General features: G+C 41.9%; 1 protein-coding gene across 1 annotated transcript in view; it reads right to left on the reverse strand.

The window, feature by feature from the left end:
* Window positions 1–5,194: 5,194 nt before the first annotated feature.
* The window catches only part of hibadhb (3-hydroxyisobutyrate dehydrogenase b), a 112,521-nt gene continuing 98,907 nt past the window's right edge, over window positions 5,195–18,808 (reverse strand). The window contains exons 7-8 of the mRNA XM_055659902.1: window positions 8,042–8,198; window positions 5,195–5,869 (exon numbers count right to left, since the gene is read on the reverse strand). Coding sequence (XP_055515877.1) covers window positions 5,711–5,869; window positions 8,042–8,198 — 316 coding nt within the window. The 3' untranslated portion in view covers window positions 5,195–5,710. The remainder of the gene's footprint in view (window positions 5,870–8,041; window positions 8,199–18,808) is intronic.

Genomic DNA, 18,808 nt, shown 5'->3' on the forward strand with positions numbered 1-18,808 from the left:
ATTTTCTGCACTATTTCTGATTGCATTGCAACCGTGTTTCAATGCAATCGAGTGGTGAATCGAGTGGTGAATCTCTGGAACTCTCTGCCACAGAGGGTAGTTGAGGCCAGTTCATTGGCTATATTTAAGAGGGAGTTAGATGTGGCCCTTGTGGCTAAGGGGATCAGGGGGTATGGAGAGAAGGCAGGTACGGGATACTGAGTTGGATGATCAGCCATGATCATATTGAATGGCGGTGCAGGCTCGAAGGGCCGAATGGCATTCATCTCATTATTTATGTATGCTGTTTACTCTGCACCTATGTGAATTTTTAATTCATTGGGCCCTGATGTACAATACCCTCTATAATATTTGGGACAAAGACCCATCATTTATTTATTTGCCTCTGTACTCCACAATTTGAGATTTGTAATAGAAAAAAATCACACATGGTTAAAGTGCATATTGTCAGATTTTAATAAAGGCCATTTTTATTCATTTTGGTTTCACCATGTAGAAATTACAGTAGTATTTATACATAGTTCCCCCATTTCAGGGCACCATAATGTTTGGGACACATGGCTTCACAGGCGTTTGTAATTGCTCATGTGTGTTTAATTGCCTCCTTAATGGAGGTATAAGAGAGCTGTCAGCACCTAGCCTTTCCTCCAGTCTTTCCATCACCTTTGGAAACTTTTATTGCTGTTTATCAATATGAGGACCAAAGTTGTGCCAATGAAAGTCAAAGAAGCCATTATGAAACTGAAAAACAAGAATAAAACTGTTAGAGACATCAACCAAACCTTAGGCTTACCAAAATCAACCGTTTGGAACATCATTAAGAAGAAAGAGAGCACTGGTGAGCTTATTAATCACAAAGGGACTGGCAGGCCAAGGAAGACCTCCACAGCTGATGGCAGAACTATTCTCTCAATAATAAAGAAAAATCCCCAAACACCTGTCCGACAGATCAGAAACACTCTTCAGGTGTCAGGTGTGGATTTGTCAATGACCACTGTCCGCAGAGAATTCATGAACAGAAATACAGAGAAATACATTAGATGGTCAGCATGGACCCAGAAGGCCTTTTCCTGTGCTATATCTGTAACTCTAAGATGACATAATGTAAGCATACAACTTAGTTTAAGCAAAACAAATCACACTCCATTATGCCTTGTGACCTTTTTCCTTCCTGTTAACTTGCATCAAGAAAATTAGTGAGATTTTTTTTCCACAGAAAACACACTGGAACCACTAATGACGCTGTGAGCACAGAATGGACAAATCCTAAATCCAAGCAACGATCCACAGAGTTAATTGATCAGAGTTGAGATGCTACATTTGTTCTCAGCAGGAGTGGATGCAGCCAATAATTCTGCTACTGCTTGCAACCCACTAAATGATGTGATAATCATAGTCACAAATTGATAGTGTGGAAACAGGCCCTTCGGCCCAACTTGCCCACATCGGCCAACATGTCCCAGTTATGCTAGTCCCACTTATCCGTGTTTGGTTCATATCCCTCCAAACCTGTCCTGTCCATCTCTCTATAATTAAGACTTCTGAACAGTTCACTCATGAGCTAGGATATAGTCCCATTTCTCTAACCCAACTCATTACGGACATTGTACTTTTGCTCTGAAACTGTTACGCAACAATGCTGAGAACTATATACTGCAGTCTGTATCTTTCTCTTTGCTCTAGTTATTTGTACTCGAGTTTGGCTTGATAGTGTCCATGTTATTATATGACTTGATTTGAATGGATAACATACAAAGGTTCACTGTACCTTGAAACAAGTGACGATAATAAACCTAAACCTAAATGTGTCCGTGTCGGGATATGCCTATAGACATGCAAAAATGTGCATATGCAACTATGTATGTGTATATGGATATGCATGAGTGTGCATATAGGGATGCTTGCATGTGTTGGGCCAGTATGTGACATTTTCTGGTCTTGGTGACAAAGTGAATTTTAGGGTAAAAGGGGGAGAATTTTGAACAGTATATGTATTTTCTTCTACATATCTACTGCTGGGCCAACTATAGACAATAGAGCTGATACAGTCTGAAGAAGGGTTTCGGCCCGAAACGTCACCTATTTCCTTCGCTCCATAGATGCTGCTGCAACCGCTGAGTTTCTCCAGCATTTTTGTATACCTTCGAGCTGATAAGGCAATTGTGTAATGTAAATAAATAGAAGGATGGCAACATAAACTTTTATTTTGAATTAATATGGTTTGAAAATGATACTTTGCAGCAAATCAGTTTAAACATAGAATACAATGTTGCAATCATAGATCGATACTTACTATCCACTCTGCCCTACATCCACATCCACATCCACTCAGATGTTTGTATCTGCCTACAGACTTCTGACAAACTATTAAATAGGAACAATACAGCAAGGTTCTTCAATCAGACAGAATAATTCACTCACACAGTCTAAACCAGGAATAAAATTTAAATTGAATTGAAGGATTAGTTTCAGAGATTAGAGAGAACTTTAAGAAAAACAGTAAATTTAAAGAAAATCCGCAACATTGTATTCTGAAGAACTCCCATAGTTGTAAAATTACATCTTCTGTATGAGGAGGTGTGCTTGGCAATAATTACAATTTAACGCACTGTTACAAATTCAGTAATACTTGAAAGCACAAGAACTAACTATTTCTGACATGTTCATTGGGTAACCGGTCGGTATATGTAAGCACAGCATTGCTGTGAGAAAGGGAAGTTGCTCCATCGATTAACAAGGTACTGCTTTAATCAGTCTGTGTACGAGTTCAGAAAGTACTGTTCAAATTTCTGCATTTAACTCCGTATTCGCAGATTCAGGAAGCCGTTCTTCAATTTTCTCCATGATATGAGTGCTGGTCAGCGCAGTTGGCATTCAGAATGCAATATCCATGCCATTAGGTTGGTAGTTAATAAGCTTGTACAATAACATCTGGAAGAAGTTGCAAGTTAGTTTTGAATATGCCTCAAATGTACATACAGTGCCCCCCATAACGTTTGGGACAAACACCCATCATTTATTTATTTGCCTCTGTACTCCACAATGAGGGTGGGGGGGGGTGGGGGGGGGGGGGGGGGGGGGGGGGGGGGGGGGGCTATGTATAAACACTGTTGTAATTTCTACATTGGTGAAACCAAAATTTATAAAAATGGCCTTTATTAAAATCTGACTGTGCACTTTAACCACATGTGATTTTTTTCTATTACAAATCTCAAATTGTGGAGCACAGAGGCAAATAAATAAATGATGGGTCTTTGTCCCAAATATTATGGAGGGCACTGTACTACCCGGTCATATTTGGCTTGTGTTTGTCAAAGTGTGAATTCAATCACAATTTAATACTCTAACACTGCAATCATCCATTCAGTCTAATCAAATGGTGCTCTGAAAATTGTTGCACATTATTCACATTAATAGTTATCTTACAATAATCCTTAACGTGTTTGCTTCCTCAAATGGCGTTTGCCATTCTGAAACATCATGTATTTTATGGGATTATTTTAATATTAATTTGAATCTTGCTCAGTCAACAGAACAACTGGTATCCGTGTTTAAGCACTTTCTGAATAAGGAGAAACAGATGGTTACTTCATGATTAAGCACTGGCTGTTCAAGAAAGTTTTTTGCTAGAATAGTCAATTAATCCTAAAAGAAACAATTATTCAGCAATGTATCCACATCATTAACCAAATAGAGCCTTTCTTTAAAAAAAATCAAAAACATAATAGGGGTCTCTCCCAAACAACTTTTGAATTTTATTTGCTTTCCGATTCTAAGAATCTCCAAAATAGTTGCCCATCAAAATTCCTGAATGCTTGCACAGGAAGGAAAGCCATTTTATTTTATGGTTGGGGATGGTGATCAACTGGTTTGGATGATAAGAATAACATATCTCCCTATGTAATTTTTAGCAGGCAAGAGAAATATCAGGATGATGGAAGAACACCAAGGCACTGCTTCCACTTACCAACTTACCACTGCATGTGTGTGGAAATGTTAAGATAAGAATAACACTGCAATGATGCTCTTGCAGTGAACGAGCAAGAAGGTGCTCAGTATCAGACTCTCATGTGGATAACATCCTGCTGTCAAAGTATCCAATGCAACATACATACGGAAGGGCATACCAAAGAAGTTAACAATTTCAGATGAAGGGAATAAGATAACTGGTGAAATAATGTAACCATGAGATGTATGCTATTGTTACCAGATTTATGTGCACCTATCCCCCCCCCTTCTCCCTTCTGTTTTTGTTTTCTGTTTCTTGTTTTTTGTACTAAATTATATGTATGCACTGAGTACGAGCAGCTTTTAATTTCATTGTACATGTATAGTGACAATAAATGGCATATCATATCATATCATGTTCAGATACCTGTAGTGTCTCTGAAAGAAATCTAAAGAATTGGTTTCCGAAAACCCAACCGTAAGCTTTATTAATTTTGTAATAATTTGCCAAATAGAGTATATAGTAAAAAAAGTACAGAATTATAGAACACAGAAACAGACTCTCGACCCACCATGTGTATGCTAACCATTATAATATCAATCCATACTAATACAATTTTCCAGCAGTTAAAGGCTTATTTTGGTTTGGCAGTTCAAGTGCTAAATTGAGTTGAGCAACATACAAACTGGTAGATGTGATAACAAAGGAGAATCTGAAACATGTAGAAGACATTTTAATCTCAAACTAGAGCTATCTATATCCCCAAATGACTTTTAATTTTCCTTTTTTGAGTCTCAAATATCTGAACTAAACATTGGGCTGCCTCAACGTGGGCAAAGTTGGTAGAGCTGCTGCTTCACTGGGTGCAAGATACCCGGGTTTGATTCTAACCTTGGGTGTTGCTTGTGTGGAGTTTGCACGTTCTCCCTGTGAGTGGGTGGGTTTACTCTTGGTGCTCCGGTTTCCTTGTGCATCCCAAAGGTGCGCGGGCTTGCAGGTTAACTGACCCTAATGTGTAGGGAGCGGATGAGAAAGTGGGATAACATAGAACTAGCGTGAACGGGTGACGATGGTTGGTGTGGACACAGTGGACCAAAGGACCTATTTGCACGATATGTCTCTAAGCTAAACACTAAACTAGTGTCCACTTGGATCTGAACACAAAACTAACATGAAAGCACAAATTAAATAGATCAAGGTTCCTGAATTGCTCCAAACAAAAACACCATTGATTGAATCCTGCATATGATTAATATAATTTTATTTCAATTTATCATTACATTTTAATTTAATATTTAAAGAAAAAATAGTAGTTATATTACATTTATAATATGTAATTGACTCTGATCAATTTATGATCCAGGGAAACAAAATTCAATGGTAAAATGAAAATTCATTACATATCAATACTTGACATGGCATTGCAACTCACAAAGTTTAAAACAAAAAGTTAATTCCTTACCTTCCCCTCTGTATCAATAGACTACATAATATGTAACAGGCTCATACCATAAATCTTCCTGATCATCTAGTTTGCAATCCAGTTTCAAAATGTTTTTATTATCTAATCCCACAGTTAATATAGCGACTTCTGGGTGCACATTACAAAATCTCTTCTTTAGGAAACTTGCCAGTAACATTGGGATCATGATTTGAGACTATTACTGTCTTTGTTACGTTAGATAACTGAAGTTAGTTGACCATTCATTGACAAACTCTCAAGACTACATTGTCCAAGATGCATTTTGAAGCGGGACTGGTTTATAAGTTTTCTTCTTCACGCAGGAACTGAAACACTGATGAGAAATCTTTCTGTGTGTAACCTCGTGCACACATCATCCTGTAAACCTGATGAGACAATGATCCCAATAGTGCAGGGGTTTTAGTGTTTGTGGCAGAGTTTTGTGCCAATCCTAGATCCTAAACAGAAGAAAATGACCGTTAAAAACGACTTATTAGCTCTGAATTTGAACTTTATTATGGCTATTCAGATCATACTTAGCTATACAATTATTATAATAAATTAAAGTTCCAGCATTTCATTTCTCAATAAGCTGTCTGGAGAAAATTACATTTAAAAATCACAAACCAAGCTTCTGAAAAGATCAGATTAGTTTTGTATGTAGGAAGGAACTGCAGATGCTAGTTTACATTGAAGATAGACACAAAATACTGGAGTAACTCAGTGGGTCAGGCAGGATCTCTGGAGTAAAGGAATATGTGATGTTTTTGGCCGAGACCATTCTTCAGACTGAGAGTCAGGGGAAAGGGAAGCTAGAGATATGAAAAGATACTGAATAAATTAGACTTGGCACCCTAAGGAGCCCACAATGGTCCACGGTTGGCTACGAAATAGGTGATAATGAAGGGATATGAACAGTGAATCTAATAGGACAATTAGGTTGGGGAGGGACAGAGATAGAGGGAATGCAAGGGTTACTTGAAATTAGAAAAATCAATATTCTTACCACTGGATAGTAAGTTGCCCAAGCAAAATAAGAGGTGCTGTTCCTCCAATTTACAGCACATTTGGATTTTCAGATGGGCTTTGACTAGTGCCATTCAGAAATTATGAAACAAGATTAAAGCTCATATTACTGGGGGTAATATATACTGGTGTGAATTGAAAATTATTCAATGTCAAAAAGCATAGGACATTGGAATAGTCATCACTGATCCATAGGATGCATAGGCAGTGACAGAAGAGCATAGTTCCAGTGGTGAGTATTGCACTGAGCTGGTGAGTGGCTGCAGGGGAATGATTCTGTGACTTCTTGATATCAGTAGACTGGGGTATGTTCAAGGAGTTGGCAATGGACCTGAACAAATCTGCCACGATTGTTACCTATTTCATAAGGAAATGTGTGGAGGAGTGTATTCCCAACAACACCATACACGTGTACTACAGGGTCATAAAGATGTCCAGGAACGACCTTGATTAGGCCATCAGAAAAGCAAACAGACACTTTTGGTCCAAACTGGCTGCGGCAGGACTTGTACACCATCACTCCCAACAAGACAAAACCAAGTGGTTGCTCAAGCAACAGCAAGGGATAACTCTCAGACAAGCATAATGCTTTCTACGCTTGCTTGAAAAGGGAGAACATCAATGTACCTTCTTGAGCCCTCATTTCCCCAGCGACTTGAATCTCTGTCACCGAGGCTGATGTCAGAAAATTGTCAAAAGTTCTGCGTTGGTGCATATGAGACAATTAAATATCCTCGACTTAATAAAGATGGAGGATTGCTTTTGTCATTGGAAGCCAAAACTAGTGGTGTATCACAGAGATCAGTTGTAGGATACTTGATGTTTGTTTTAACACGAGCTCATTGAGGAGGGTAGTCTTAGGGCACAGATTGATGTTGATCACCTGGTAAATTAGCAGGGGAATGGCAGACAGAATTTATAAATGGTAAAGCCTTTGGGAATATCGAGGAAAGGGAATGCCGTGCCTAGGTGCAAACATAACTGAAAATGGCAGCATGGTTGTTTAGAGGAGCGAAAGATACGAGACGTTTGCCTTCATTAGCCCAGGTAGAGTACAGGATGGGGGAGGTCTCAGTAAAACTCCATTAAAAAATTGGTTAGGTCAAAGACTGAATACGGAGTGCAGTTCTGGTCACCACTATGTTATGTGGTATGGAGCAAATCAGAAAGAAGCAAAAATAGAAGAGTTGCCACCTGAGGAATTATGTTTCTTTAAGAACGATCCCTGCTGAATAAAGAACAATTGTACACTAGATGTCAAATGATGGGAACATAAGATTATTACATTCTTAAAGTTACTTTGTTGTTTTTCAGATGCTTGTTGTCAACACCTTGACTAGATAAATAATTATAAATAACAGTGATTGGAGGGAAGCAAGTCACATAATCTTATTGTGGACAGGATTTGATTGTCAGCAATTAGCCTTAATGGTATTACAGGGCACCCCAAAATAAATGGTTAAGGATGAGATTATCTGGAAACTGAGTGTAGTTTTCCTGCCTTCGCTAAACAGACTGATTACAATGTGATATTTGATGATCTAAACATGACAGGAAAAAAATGGATGATAATCGCTTCTTTATTTTTCTTAAAACAACTGTACCTTTGCCATTAAGGCTGTAGCAAATCCACCTTGGTAATCATTAGCAGAAGGCACACCATCCATCACTCCTGGTACCGGGTTGTAGGTGTCACTTGACCAGCAACGACCCGAGCTCATATTCAGAATTTTCGCCAGAAGCTTCGGGTCAAGCCCTAGCCTGTCAAAAGTCGCAGTTGAACAGTTTTAAGGTCAAGATTCAAGCAGGGTTGACCAGTTATATGCTGTTTGACCCCATAAAGCCATTTGTCTCATTCTGGTAAGCGTCTTCTAAAATGATATTGCTTATATTTTGGATTTATGACATGACATTAAAGTGATTCTAACTCAGCCCAGCATATACAAATTGAACCAAGCTATTAAATACATGGTCCATAAATTTTAAAGAGGCAGTATTTTCAATGGCTTGCACAGGCTGGATATATATATATATATATGTAGTTTAAAACAAAACATGAACATAACATTCCATTTTTGTTTTACTAATTTTGTACTTTATAACATGTAGAACCCTATATCTAATGGCAATCATTCTTCCTTTTGCAATTTCTATATATAATACACACAAATTCCCATACACATCTTTATTGCCTAACTCTATCAAAGTCGTTACCTAAATTTAAATGAGTGGTCCACGTGCCATACAATTAAAAAAATAATAATTTTATAATAGGGGAAGCAGTTTGTCCATGCAGGGAAGCAAAGATATGACACTTTTTTCACATATGTCTAAAAGGTTGGTGTTATATACATAAAAACTCGTTCAAATTAAAACCACTGCCACCACAGTTGTGCAGGTAAGTATTTTTTTTCAATTGCAAGTTTGGACATTCAATAGAGTTCTACCATGAAGCGTTGGATGGTTCAGCAAAAACTAGTTAGGAGAAAAGACTGGAATATTTTGAGAGGCAAAATAAAGTAAAATGAGAATAAAAAATATAATTATAAAATATACAGTTATTTTCTGGATGAAGGTAAAATATGCTTCCAACTCAAAATTAATTGCAACTTTATCAATGCAATTGATAAGAGAAGGTTGTGGCAAGGATGTTTCCATTAGTGGGAGAGTCTAGGACCAAAGGGCACAGCCTCAGAATAAAAGGACACACCTTTAGTAAGGGGATTAGGAGGATGGTGAATCATTGCCACGGACGGCAGTGGAGGCCAAGTCATTGGTTGTTTTAAAGAGGAAATTGGTTCTTGATTAGTAAAGGCGGCATAGGTTATGGGGAGAAAAATAGATCAGCCATGATCGAATGGCAAAACAAACTTAATGGGCTGAATGGCCTAATTCTGTCCCTATGTCTTATGATCGAATATTAAAAACAGAATATGCTGGAAATGCTCAATAGGTCAGGCCACATCAGTGGGATACATAACAGAGCTAACATTCAGGTCAGAAACTCTTCGTTGGTACTGGTAAGGAGACAAAATGAATTTGCGAAGCTGCAGAGATGTGCAGGAGGAGATTCAAGTGAGTTTATTGCCATGTGTCCCTGATAGGACAATGAAATTCTTGCTTTGCTTCAGCACAACAGAACATAGTAGGCATCGACTACAAAACAGATCAGTGTGTCCATATACCATGATATAAATATATACACACATGAATAAATAAACTGATAAAGTGCAAATAACAGATAATGGGCTATTAATGTTCAGAGTTTTGTCCAAGCCAAGTTTAATAGCCTGATGGCTGTGGGGAAGTAGCTATTCCTGAACCTGGTTGTTGCAGTCTTCAGGCTCCTGTCCCTTCTACCTGAAGGTAGCAGGGAGATGAGTGTGTGGCCAGGATGGTGTGGGTCCTTGATGATACTGCCAGCCTTTTTGAGGCGGCGACTGCGATAGATCCCCTCGATGGAAGGAAGGTCAGAGCCGATGATGGACTGGGCAGTGTTTACTACTTTTTGTAGTCTTTTCCTCTCCAGGGCGCTCAAGTTGCCGAACCAAGCCACAATGCAACCGGTCAGCACGCTCTCGACTGTGCACCTGTAGAAGTTAGAGAGAGTCTTCCTTGACAATCCGACTCCGTAATCGTCTCAGGAAGTAGAGGCGCTGATGTGCTTTCTTAATAATTGCATCAGTGTTCTCGGACCAGGAAAGATCTTCGGAGATGTGCACGCCCAGGAATTTGAAGCTCTTGACCCTTTCAACCATCGACCCGTTGATATATACGGGACTGTGGGTCCCCATCCTACTCCTTCCAAAGTCCACAATCAGTTCCTTGGTTTTGCTGGTGTTGAGAGCCAGGTTACTGCGTGGCACCATGTGGACAGTTGCTCGATCTCTCTTCTGTACTCTGACTCATCCCCATCAGTGATACGCCCTACACCAGTGGTGTCGTCAGCGAACTTGATGATGGAGTTTGCACTTTGACCGGCTACGTAGTCATGAGTATAAGAGTGAGTACAGCAGGGGGCTGAGCACGCAGCCTTGAGGTGTTCCCGTGCTGATTGTTATGGAGGCTGACACATTTCCACCAATACGAACAGGCTGTGGTCTGTGATTGAGGAAGTCGAGGATCTAATTGCAGAGGGATGTGCAGAGACCCTGTTTTGCGAGTTTGGTAACCAGCTTGGAGGGCATGATTGTATTAAATGCCGAGCTGTAATCAATGAATAACAGCCTGACATATGAGTTTTTGTTGTCAAAGTGGTCCAGAGCGGAGTGGAGGGCCAGCGAGATCGCATCCACCGTTGATCTGTTGTGGCGGTAAGCGAACTGCAGTGGGTCCAGGTTTTTGTCGAGGTAGGAGTTGATTTGCGCCATGCTCAACGTCTCAAAGCACTTCATCACCACAAGCGTTAGTGCCACTGGTCGATAGTCATTGAGGCACGTCACCTTACTCTGCTTGGGCACTGGTGTAATTGATGCCCTTTTGAAGCAGGTGGGGACCACAGACCTCAGAGGTGAGAGGTTGAAAATGTCCGTAAAAACTCCAGCCAGTTGGTCCGCACAGGTTTTTAGAACACGACCGGGTATACCATCAGGTCCAGGTGCTTTTCGAGGGTTCACCCCTCTGAAGGATTTCCTGACGTCGGCCTCTGTGACTGAGACCGAAATACCATCACAGCGAATGGGGGCTCGGGAAGGCACATCGGTGTTCTCCCTGTCAAAGTGTGCGTAAAACACATTGAGCTCATCAGGGAGTGATGTTTAGCCGACATTCGTCATGCCCTCTGGTTTCGCCTTGTAGGAGGTGATTGCATTCAGGCCCCGCCACAGCTGCCAAACATCTGTCTCATCCTCCAGCTTGGAGCAGAAGTCCCTTTTGGCCTTTTTGATGGCCTTACCAAGGTTGTATCTGGACTTCTTGTAGACCACTGTATTATCAGACATGAATGCCCGGTGTCTGGTCTTCAGAAGAGAAGCCCCCCACCCCGACCAGCTCTGTACTGTCCTCACCTCTGGGGGAGCGCTCTTTAATTGCTGACTGTAGGCAGGAAGAAGCAGCACCGCAGTATGGTCGGATTTACCGAAGTGAGGGCGAGGGATTGAGCGATAGGCATTCTTGATGGTGGTGTAGCAGTGGTCGAGGGTGTTTGGTCCTATGGTGCAGCAGGAGACATGATGGTGGAATTTTGGGAGTGATTTCTTTAGGTTTACCTTATTGAAGTCCCCAGCAATGGTGGTAAATGCCTCGGGGTAAGACGTCTGGTGTTTGTTGACCACGGCGTGCAGCTCCTCCAGTGCCAGACGGACTGTGGGATGTAGACCGCGGTCAGGATGATGGAGGTGAATTCCCTTGGGAGGTAGAAAGGACGGCACTTCACCGCCAGATGTTCGAGGTGTGGAGAGCAGGAATTGGACAGGACTGCCATGTCTGAACACCACACAGAGTTGACCACGAGGCAGACGCCCCCTCCTCTCCCCTTCCCAGATGCCAGGGTACGGTCCATACGGTGGATGGAGAACCCTTCAGGCTGGAACGCTGAGTCTGGGGAGCTGGGGGTGAGCCATGTCTCTGTGAAACAGAACACAGAGCATTCCCTCAGCTCCCTTTGGTAAAGCAGCCTTGCCTTTAAGTCCTCCACTTTGTTTTCAAGGGACTGTACACTGGCCAGTAGGATAGTAGAGAGAGGGGGCCGAAGTCCCCTGCCCTTCAGTCTGACCTGAAGTCCTGCCCACCGGCCACGTTTCCGGACAAAATGGAGGCTTCCCCTTTGTTTCCAGGTACTGTGATTGCTGTACCTGCTGTTTCTGCGAGCCTGCGCTGGAACGGGGATTCCTTCACAGACGGCAGCTCCAGCTCCGTAACGAACGGGGGTTCCCTCAAAATCGGCAGCTCCAGCTCCGATGTTCCTGGAAGATCCAGCTCGTCGGCTCTGGAGGTCATCCCGGGGTCTCCAGGTACAGTATCTGTGTTCCTCCGTCGGGTCGGGTGATTTCCAGCGAGTGTGGGAAAGTTTAAAGTCCGGGACTCCCGCAGCTGCGGGCGATCGCAAAAGTGCGAGAGCCTTGAGGTGCTCAAGCAGCTTGTCCAAAAGGCACCGTTTTCTGCCGTTTTCCCGATTCAGGTGAGTTGATGGAAGTTGTATTTAAGCCTTTTATGCTCTGGTGCTCCGCAAAAGTCGCCTCAGGCAGGCGCCATCTTGTAGATCACTGACTTGTGTTTCTTATAGAGTAAAACCAGGGCGACCATGAACATAAACTGTTATCAATGTTATCTCATCAATGAGTGAATGGGAACTAAGGCAAATTAATTTAGGAGTTGCGAAACACAAAGCAGGAAAACATTTCAGGCAAGTCAGGGTGGTAATATCTTCACTGTTATCTCTGTTCTCTCGATCCCTTTCACCCATTGGTCAAATTACTTTAATTACAGCTTTGCCCGACGATGACCGAGGTTTTACCCTATCAGAGATACTCCTATTCTCCCTGCACCTTAATAAGACAATAAGACAATAGACAATAGGTACGGGAGTAGGCCATTTGGCCTTTCGAGCCAACATCGCCATTCAATATGATCATGGCTGATCATCCCCAATCATAACCTGCCTTCTCCCCATATCCCCTGGCTCCGCTATCTTTAAGAGCCCTATTTAGCCCTCTCTTGAAAGTATCCAGAGAGCCGGCCTCCACCGCCCTCTGAGGCAGAGAATTCCACAGACTCACAACTCTCTGTGTGAAAAAGTGTTTCCTCATGTCCGTTCTAAATGGCTTACCCCTTATTCTTAAACTGTGGCTCCTGGTTCAGGACTCCCCCAACATCAGGAACATGTTTCCTGCCTCCAGCGTGTCCAAACCCTTAATAATCTTATATGTTTCAATAAGATCTCCACTCATCCATCTAAATTACAGAGTTTACAAACCTAACCACTACATTCTCTCAGCATATAATAGTATCGCCATCCCGGGAATTAACCTTGTAAACCTACGCTGCACTCCCTCATTAGCAAGAATGTCCTTCCTCAAATTAGGGGACCAAAAACGGCACACAATACTGCAGGTGTGATCTCACGAGGGCTCTGTACAACTGCAGAAGAACCTCTTTGCACCTCTTGTTATGAAGGCCAACATGCCATTCGCTTTCTTCACTGCCTGATGTCCCTGCATGCTTACTTTCATTGACTGATGAACAAGGACCCCCAGATCCCATTGTACTTACCCTTTTCCCAACTTGACACCATTTAGATAATAATCTGCCTCCCGGTTTTTACTACCAAAGTGGTTAACCTCACATTTATCCACATTAAACTGCACTGGTCATGCATCTGCCCACTCACCCAACCTGTCCAAGTCATCCTGCATTCTCATAGCATCTTCCTCACAGTTCACACTGTAAGTAAGTAAGTAAATTGTATTTATATAGCACGTTTAAATCAACTCGCATTGAAACCATAGTGTTTTACATAGACAGAATAATTAAGTTTCCGTACATCCATATAAATTTTTTTTTAAAGAAAAGTGACACAACACATTATAGAATTCAACATGAACGTCCCCCCACAGCAGAATCAAAATTCTCCACTGTGGGGAAAGGCATCAGAAAGTTTAGTCCTCTTCCTCTGTGATCACCCGAGGTCGGGGCCTATTTGTGGCCTCCGCAGCCAGTCTGATGTTTTCAGGCCCTCTTGCCGTGAAGATGGAACTCCGGCATCGGGTGAACACTTCTCAGCGGCTTGGAATGTCTGGAGCGGCCGCTTCCTCCCCGGAGACCGCGTCACCCGAAGTCCTCAGGTCGCGCTGGCTGGAGCTCCGACTCTGGCGATCTCGGATCCCAGACTCTGCGGTGTTTTAAATCCAGCGCTGGTTTTAGATGCTGGACGCCCGCAACCACAGCTCCTCGGATGTTGGTGTCGGCGGTCATAGCACTCCAGAACTTACCGCACGGCCACCCGGTAAGGCATTGCCCGCTCCGTGATGGTTTCTCAGCGCTGTCCCGCCGCCGAAGCTGGGGTTCCGGCCGATCCCGACAGGAAACGCCGCTCCAGTCCGATGGTAGGCCGCGAGGAAGGGGGGGGGGAAGAAGCAACTCGGAGGGAAGCCGCCTCTCCGACCAGGTAGGGACTAGGAAATAAAGTTTCCCCCTTCCCCTACCCCCACTACATAAAAGAAGACCTCCAACAAACATTTTGGTTTAACAAGACTAAAAATAAAAATAAAAAAGGGGTGAAAGGACGGACTGCAGGCAGAGCAGCCATACACAACGGCGCCCCACTCCTGCAGTGCCACCCAGCTTTGTATCTTCTGCAAATTTGTTCATGTTACTTTGAATCCCTTCATCTAAATCATTGATGTATAAGCTCCTTTTGGCTCTTATTCCGTTCTGACGAAAGGTCTATGATCTGAAACTGAAGCCGTGTTTCCCTTCCCATAGATGCAGCCTGACCTGCTGAGTATTTCAAGCAATTTCTGTTTTTATTTCAGATTTTCCAGCATCCAGTTTTTTTTTTTCATGTGCATATACTAACCTGGACTTATAACCAACCTTACTCATAATAGTATTAAAGTCTATTGTAAGGACCAAACCTAGGTTTATTACATTGGAGGTCAATTATTAGACATAAATGTATGGCATGAAGTGCAGTAATTTAGCAAATCTCACAAAAGAGTTTCAACCCTTAAATAGTCATGTTTTGAAACTCCCTAAAACAGCCTTCATATAAATCTCAAAACCAAGTGCAGGAGTAATTCAGTGCGTCAAGCAGCATCTGTGGAGGGAATGGACAGATGACATTTCAGGTTGGGACCCTTCTATAGACAGAGTAGAGTAAGAGGGAGTAACCTGGAAAAGAGAGGTGGAGCGTGGCAAACCCCAACAGGTGCGAGGTAAACAGAGATGAGGCCTGGTGGTTGACTGCTGGGTGAAGTGACAAAGGCTAGAAAATGAGACCAAAAGGTGTCAGATAAGGAAAAAAGGAGTGTGATATAAAGCCAGAGGGTGGGATGTTGGTTGAAGGGATAAGGGGGAGGGCAAAGACTGACGGGTGGTAAAAGCAAAATATGGGACTTGGGGATTTGAGATGAGCAGAAAAAGGAGTAGGAAAACGCAGCGTGACCCCCTATCATCAGTTAGACCAAACATAAACTCGGTGATAAATTTGCCAAATACTTGCTCTCAGTCCGCAAAGACCTACTGCAGCTCCTGATTACTAACTATTTAAATTCCTTTTCCCATCCCAACCTTTCTGTCCTTGGCCTTCCCTATTGCCAGTGTAAGGCCACAGGCAAACTGGAAGAAAAGCACCTCATATTCCAATTATTATCTTAGTTTGCATCTCAATGGCATGAACATTGAATTCACCAATTTAAAGTGACACCATCACTGAATTAATTCTAATCACATATAGTAATTTCTTTGACTGGTTAGCATGTGAACAAAAGCTTTTCACTGTACCTTGGGAAACATGACAATAATAAAACTAAATTGTTAATAGAAGGGATTTCTCGTCAATTTGATTGGCCACGCGTTGTTACAGTATCAATGTTATCTGCTTGCAAGGGAGGTTACATGGAAATAGGTTTCATCGCTCCTATATTGCTTAAATCCAACTCAACTTTTTTTTCCTGTTTGTCAAGTTCCTTTTAAGTAAATCTCCAGATCCCGCTTAAATTTGCATTGTAATCAATTAGGCCTGTGGAATAGAAATGGAGTTCCCTAATTCATAATTCGTGTCATATCTAATTTGTGTTGTGGAGACAAGAGTTATGTGAGAATTACCAATATGACAAAAAAAAACATCATTCACCTCTTCCTTGATCATTGTCTTAGCCTAATTACCCATCTGACAGTTATGAACACATGGTTAACAGGGCGAGGTAGAGATCAGAGCAAACTGTATCATGTGATTGAATCAGAGAAGAATGAGCAAGTGACATAGCCGATTACAGACAAGTACTTGGAAATCTAGGTCCTGTAAAAGTTCTATAGAACTGTATATGCACTTTAACCAGAGTACATAAATAATGACAAAGAATCATCCAAATTGTTAAGTGCAGATCACGCAGAATCGGCTGCTGTTGAAATTTCAGCCCGACAAGCTTTTTTAAACCTTTGTTTATGTTTTGAAAGTTTCCTTTGGTGTGCAATCAATAATGACTCTTTCTTTCTCACAAAACTTGACTTTACTTAGCAGAGGCACAAAAGTTGAATGTGTATCAGCTCAATTGGACATTCCCATGCAAAATGATTTACACTGTAATTAACAGCAGGAGTGCTTTTTTGTCAACATTTCAATCAGCCGTCATGTACCTTTTGTTGTCTACACTGGGCTTCAGTACGCTCCAGACAAATGGACTCTATGTTCTTCACCCAAATGCTTCTTATGTATTTTGAGCTGCCAAGGGCTAAGGATTTTCACTAGATGGAAAGGCTAATACTTTTTCCAAGGAAACCGAGAATTCACTTGAATTGTGTCCTCTGACCTCTCCCATGGTGGAGCTCAATCACGGTAAGAGTATCTGTTCTTGGAGTCTGGTGTTAGAAGCATACAAAAGGGCCTATCAGGAGTTTTGTGTCAAATTCAAGCTCGTGTTCTTCAGACATTCTCAAAAAGATGAGCTGGCATCTGGAACACGATGGTGAATTTCACCAGAAGCTTGAAAGTGCGCGTCATCAGACAGGAACAATTTCTTCCCCTTTGTAATCAGGTTTCTGAACGGTCCTTCTGTAAGCCAGGGTACTGAGCAAAGATCCTAGAGGAGCAAGATAGACCACTCCTCGAAAAACGCGTAGTATGACGTGTGTGATCGTCGACACCATTTTTCGAGGCATTTATTGGGCTTCCCCCACACTGTCATGGTGCCCTTATCTAAATTTCATCTCACTGCTCTGCTATCAAGTATTCTAATCGTAAATCTAAACGACCCGACCTGTCATTCTTTAGGTTCCCCAATCAAAAAGAAAGGTGAGAAAATATTTTTATTATTTTCAGTCGATATTCTGTCGTGAAAATGTTATTTTCTGTTCTCCCATCAACGGCCATTGGGAAACTGGGTTTGTCGGTACATGAGAAAGTTATTAGACTTATTTTTAATAAATCTTTACTTACCACAATAATAAAGACATTTTTTAACACTTCTGTACGTTTTTGGTTTGTTTTGTAAGGGATTAGTCTCCACAATATGGGCCGCGGACACATTAGCCACAGTGACCAGGAGATTTTTCGAGCTCATTTTCAAGTCCGAGAATAGGCGGCTGTTACCCATTATATTCCTCGAACATAGGGACATAGCAAACAACACTCACATACATACAAGACATCACAAGCAAAGATGCCGCCGTGAAGAAGGGTGCAATCAAATATTATACACTCTGCTCTATATCTTTTGGGTGCAATTGGGTCGGGGGGTTCGGTGGCGGCGGATATAATCAAAGATGTGGTGGAGCTCTGCTCTATAATCTTTGGTCGGAATGGGACGGCTGCGCGTTATAATGTGCTATCACACAATTATATTGTTACCTGTCCCCTTCTAGCCTCCCCCCTTCTCCCTGTCCCCCTTTCCCTTCTCCCCTTGGTCTCTCTTCTCTCGATCAGGTAAAATGATCTATCCTCTCCTCTTCTCTAGCTCCCCTCCTCTTTGCAATTCTCTCTCTCTCGTCTCCTCTCCCCCTCTCTTCGCGATCCAAGTGTGTTATAAGTAGTAGAAGATCCACCTCCCTTCCATCTCTCCCTCCTTATCTCTTCGTGAGAGTTGGCAGCTCTGCTATGCCTTGGGTCCAAAAGAGGATAGATAGAAAATACTTAATGGTCTTTGTAAGAAGATTTTAATAAGCTCTTCTACATTTAATGTAAATTGACATATTAGAGGCAAAACGCATTTTCAATATACAGGTCTCTCCACACAACTGAACACAATTGCATTTAAATGATATATCATCCATTGTTCAGGCAAGTAGCACTAGGTTACAATAAACTTCCTACATATTCCAGGAATTCATCTCATAAAAATGGAGAGGCTTTTGCATTGTAAAATCATGAAATCCATGTTGACTTGAACTAATCATTTTACTGCTATCCAAATGCCCCATTTTATGATCTTTATAATTGAGCGCATCTTTCACACCACCAAAGTCAGGCTAACTGGTCTGTAATTCTGCGTTTTCTCTCTCGTCCTTTCTTGAAAAGTGGGATAGCATTACTATCCTCCAATCCACAGGAACTGATCGTAAATCTATTGATCGTTGGAAAATAATAGAAACATAGAAATTAGGTGCAGGAGTAGGCCATTCGGCCCTTCGAGCCTGCACCGCCATTCAATATGATCATCTGCTAACTCCCTCTTAATATAGATCAAGACTGGCCTCGACTAAACTGCGGCAGAGAG

Source organism: Leucoraja erinacea, chromosome 2, assembly GCF_028641065.1.
Source record: "Leucoraja erinacea ecotype New England chromosome 2, Leri_hhj_1, whole genome shotgun sequence".
NCBI lineage: Eukaryota > Metazoa > Chordata > Chondrichthyes > Rajiformes > Rajidae > Leucoraja > Leucoraja erinaceus.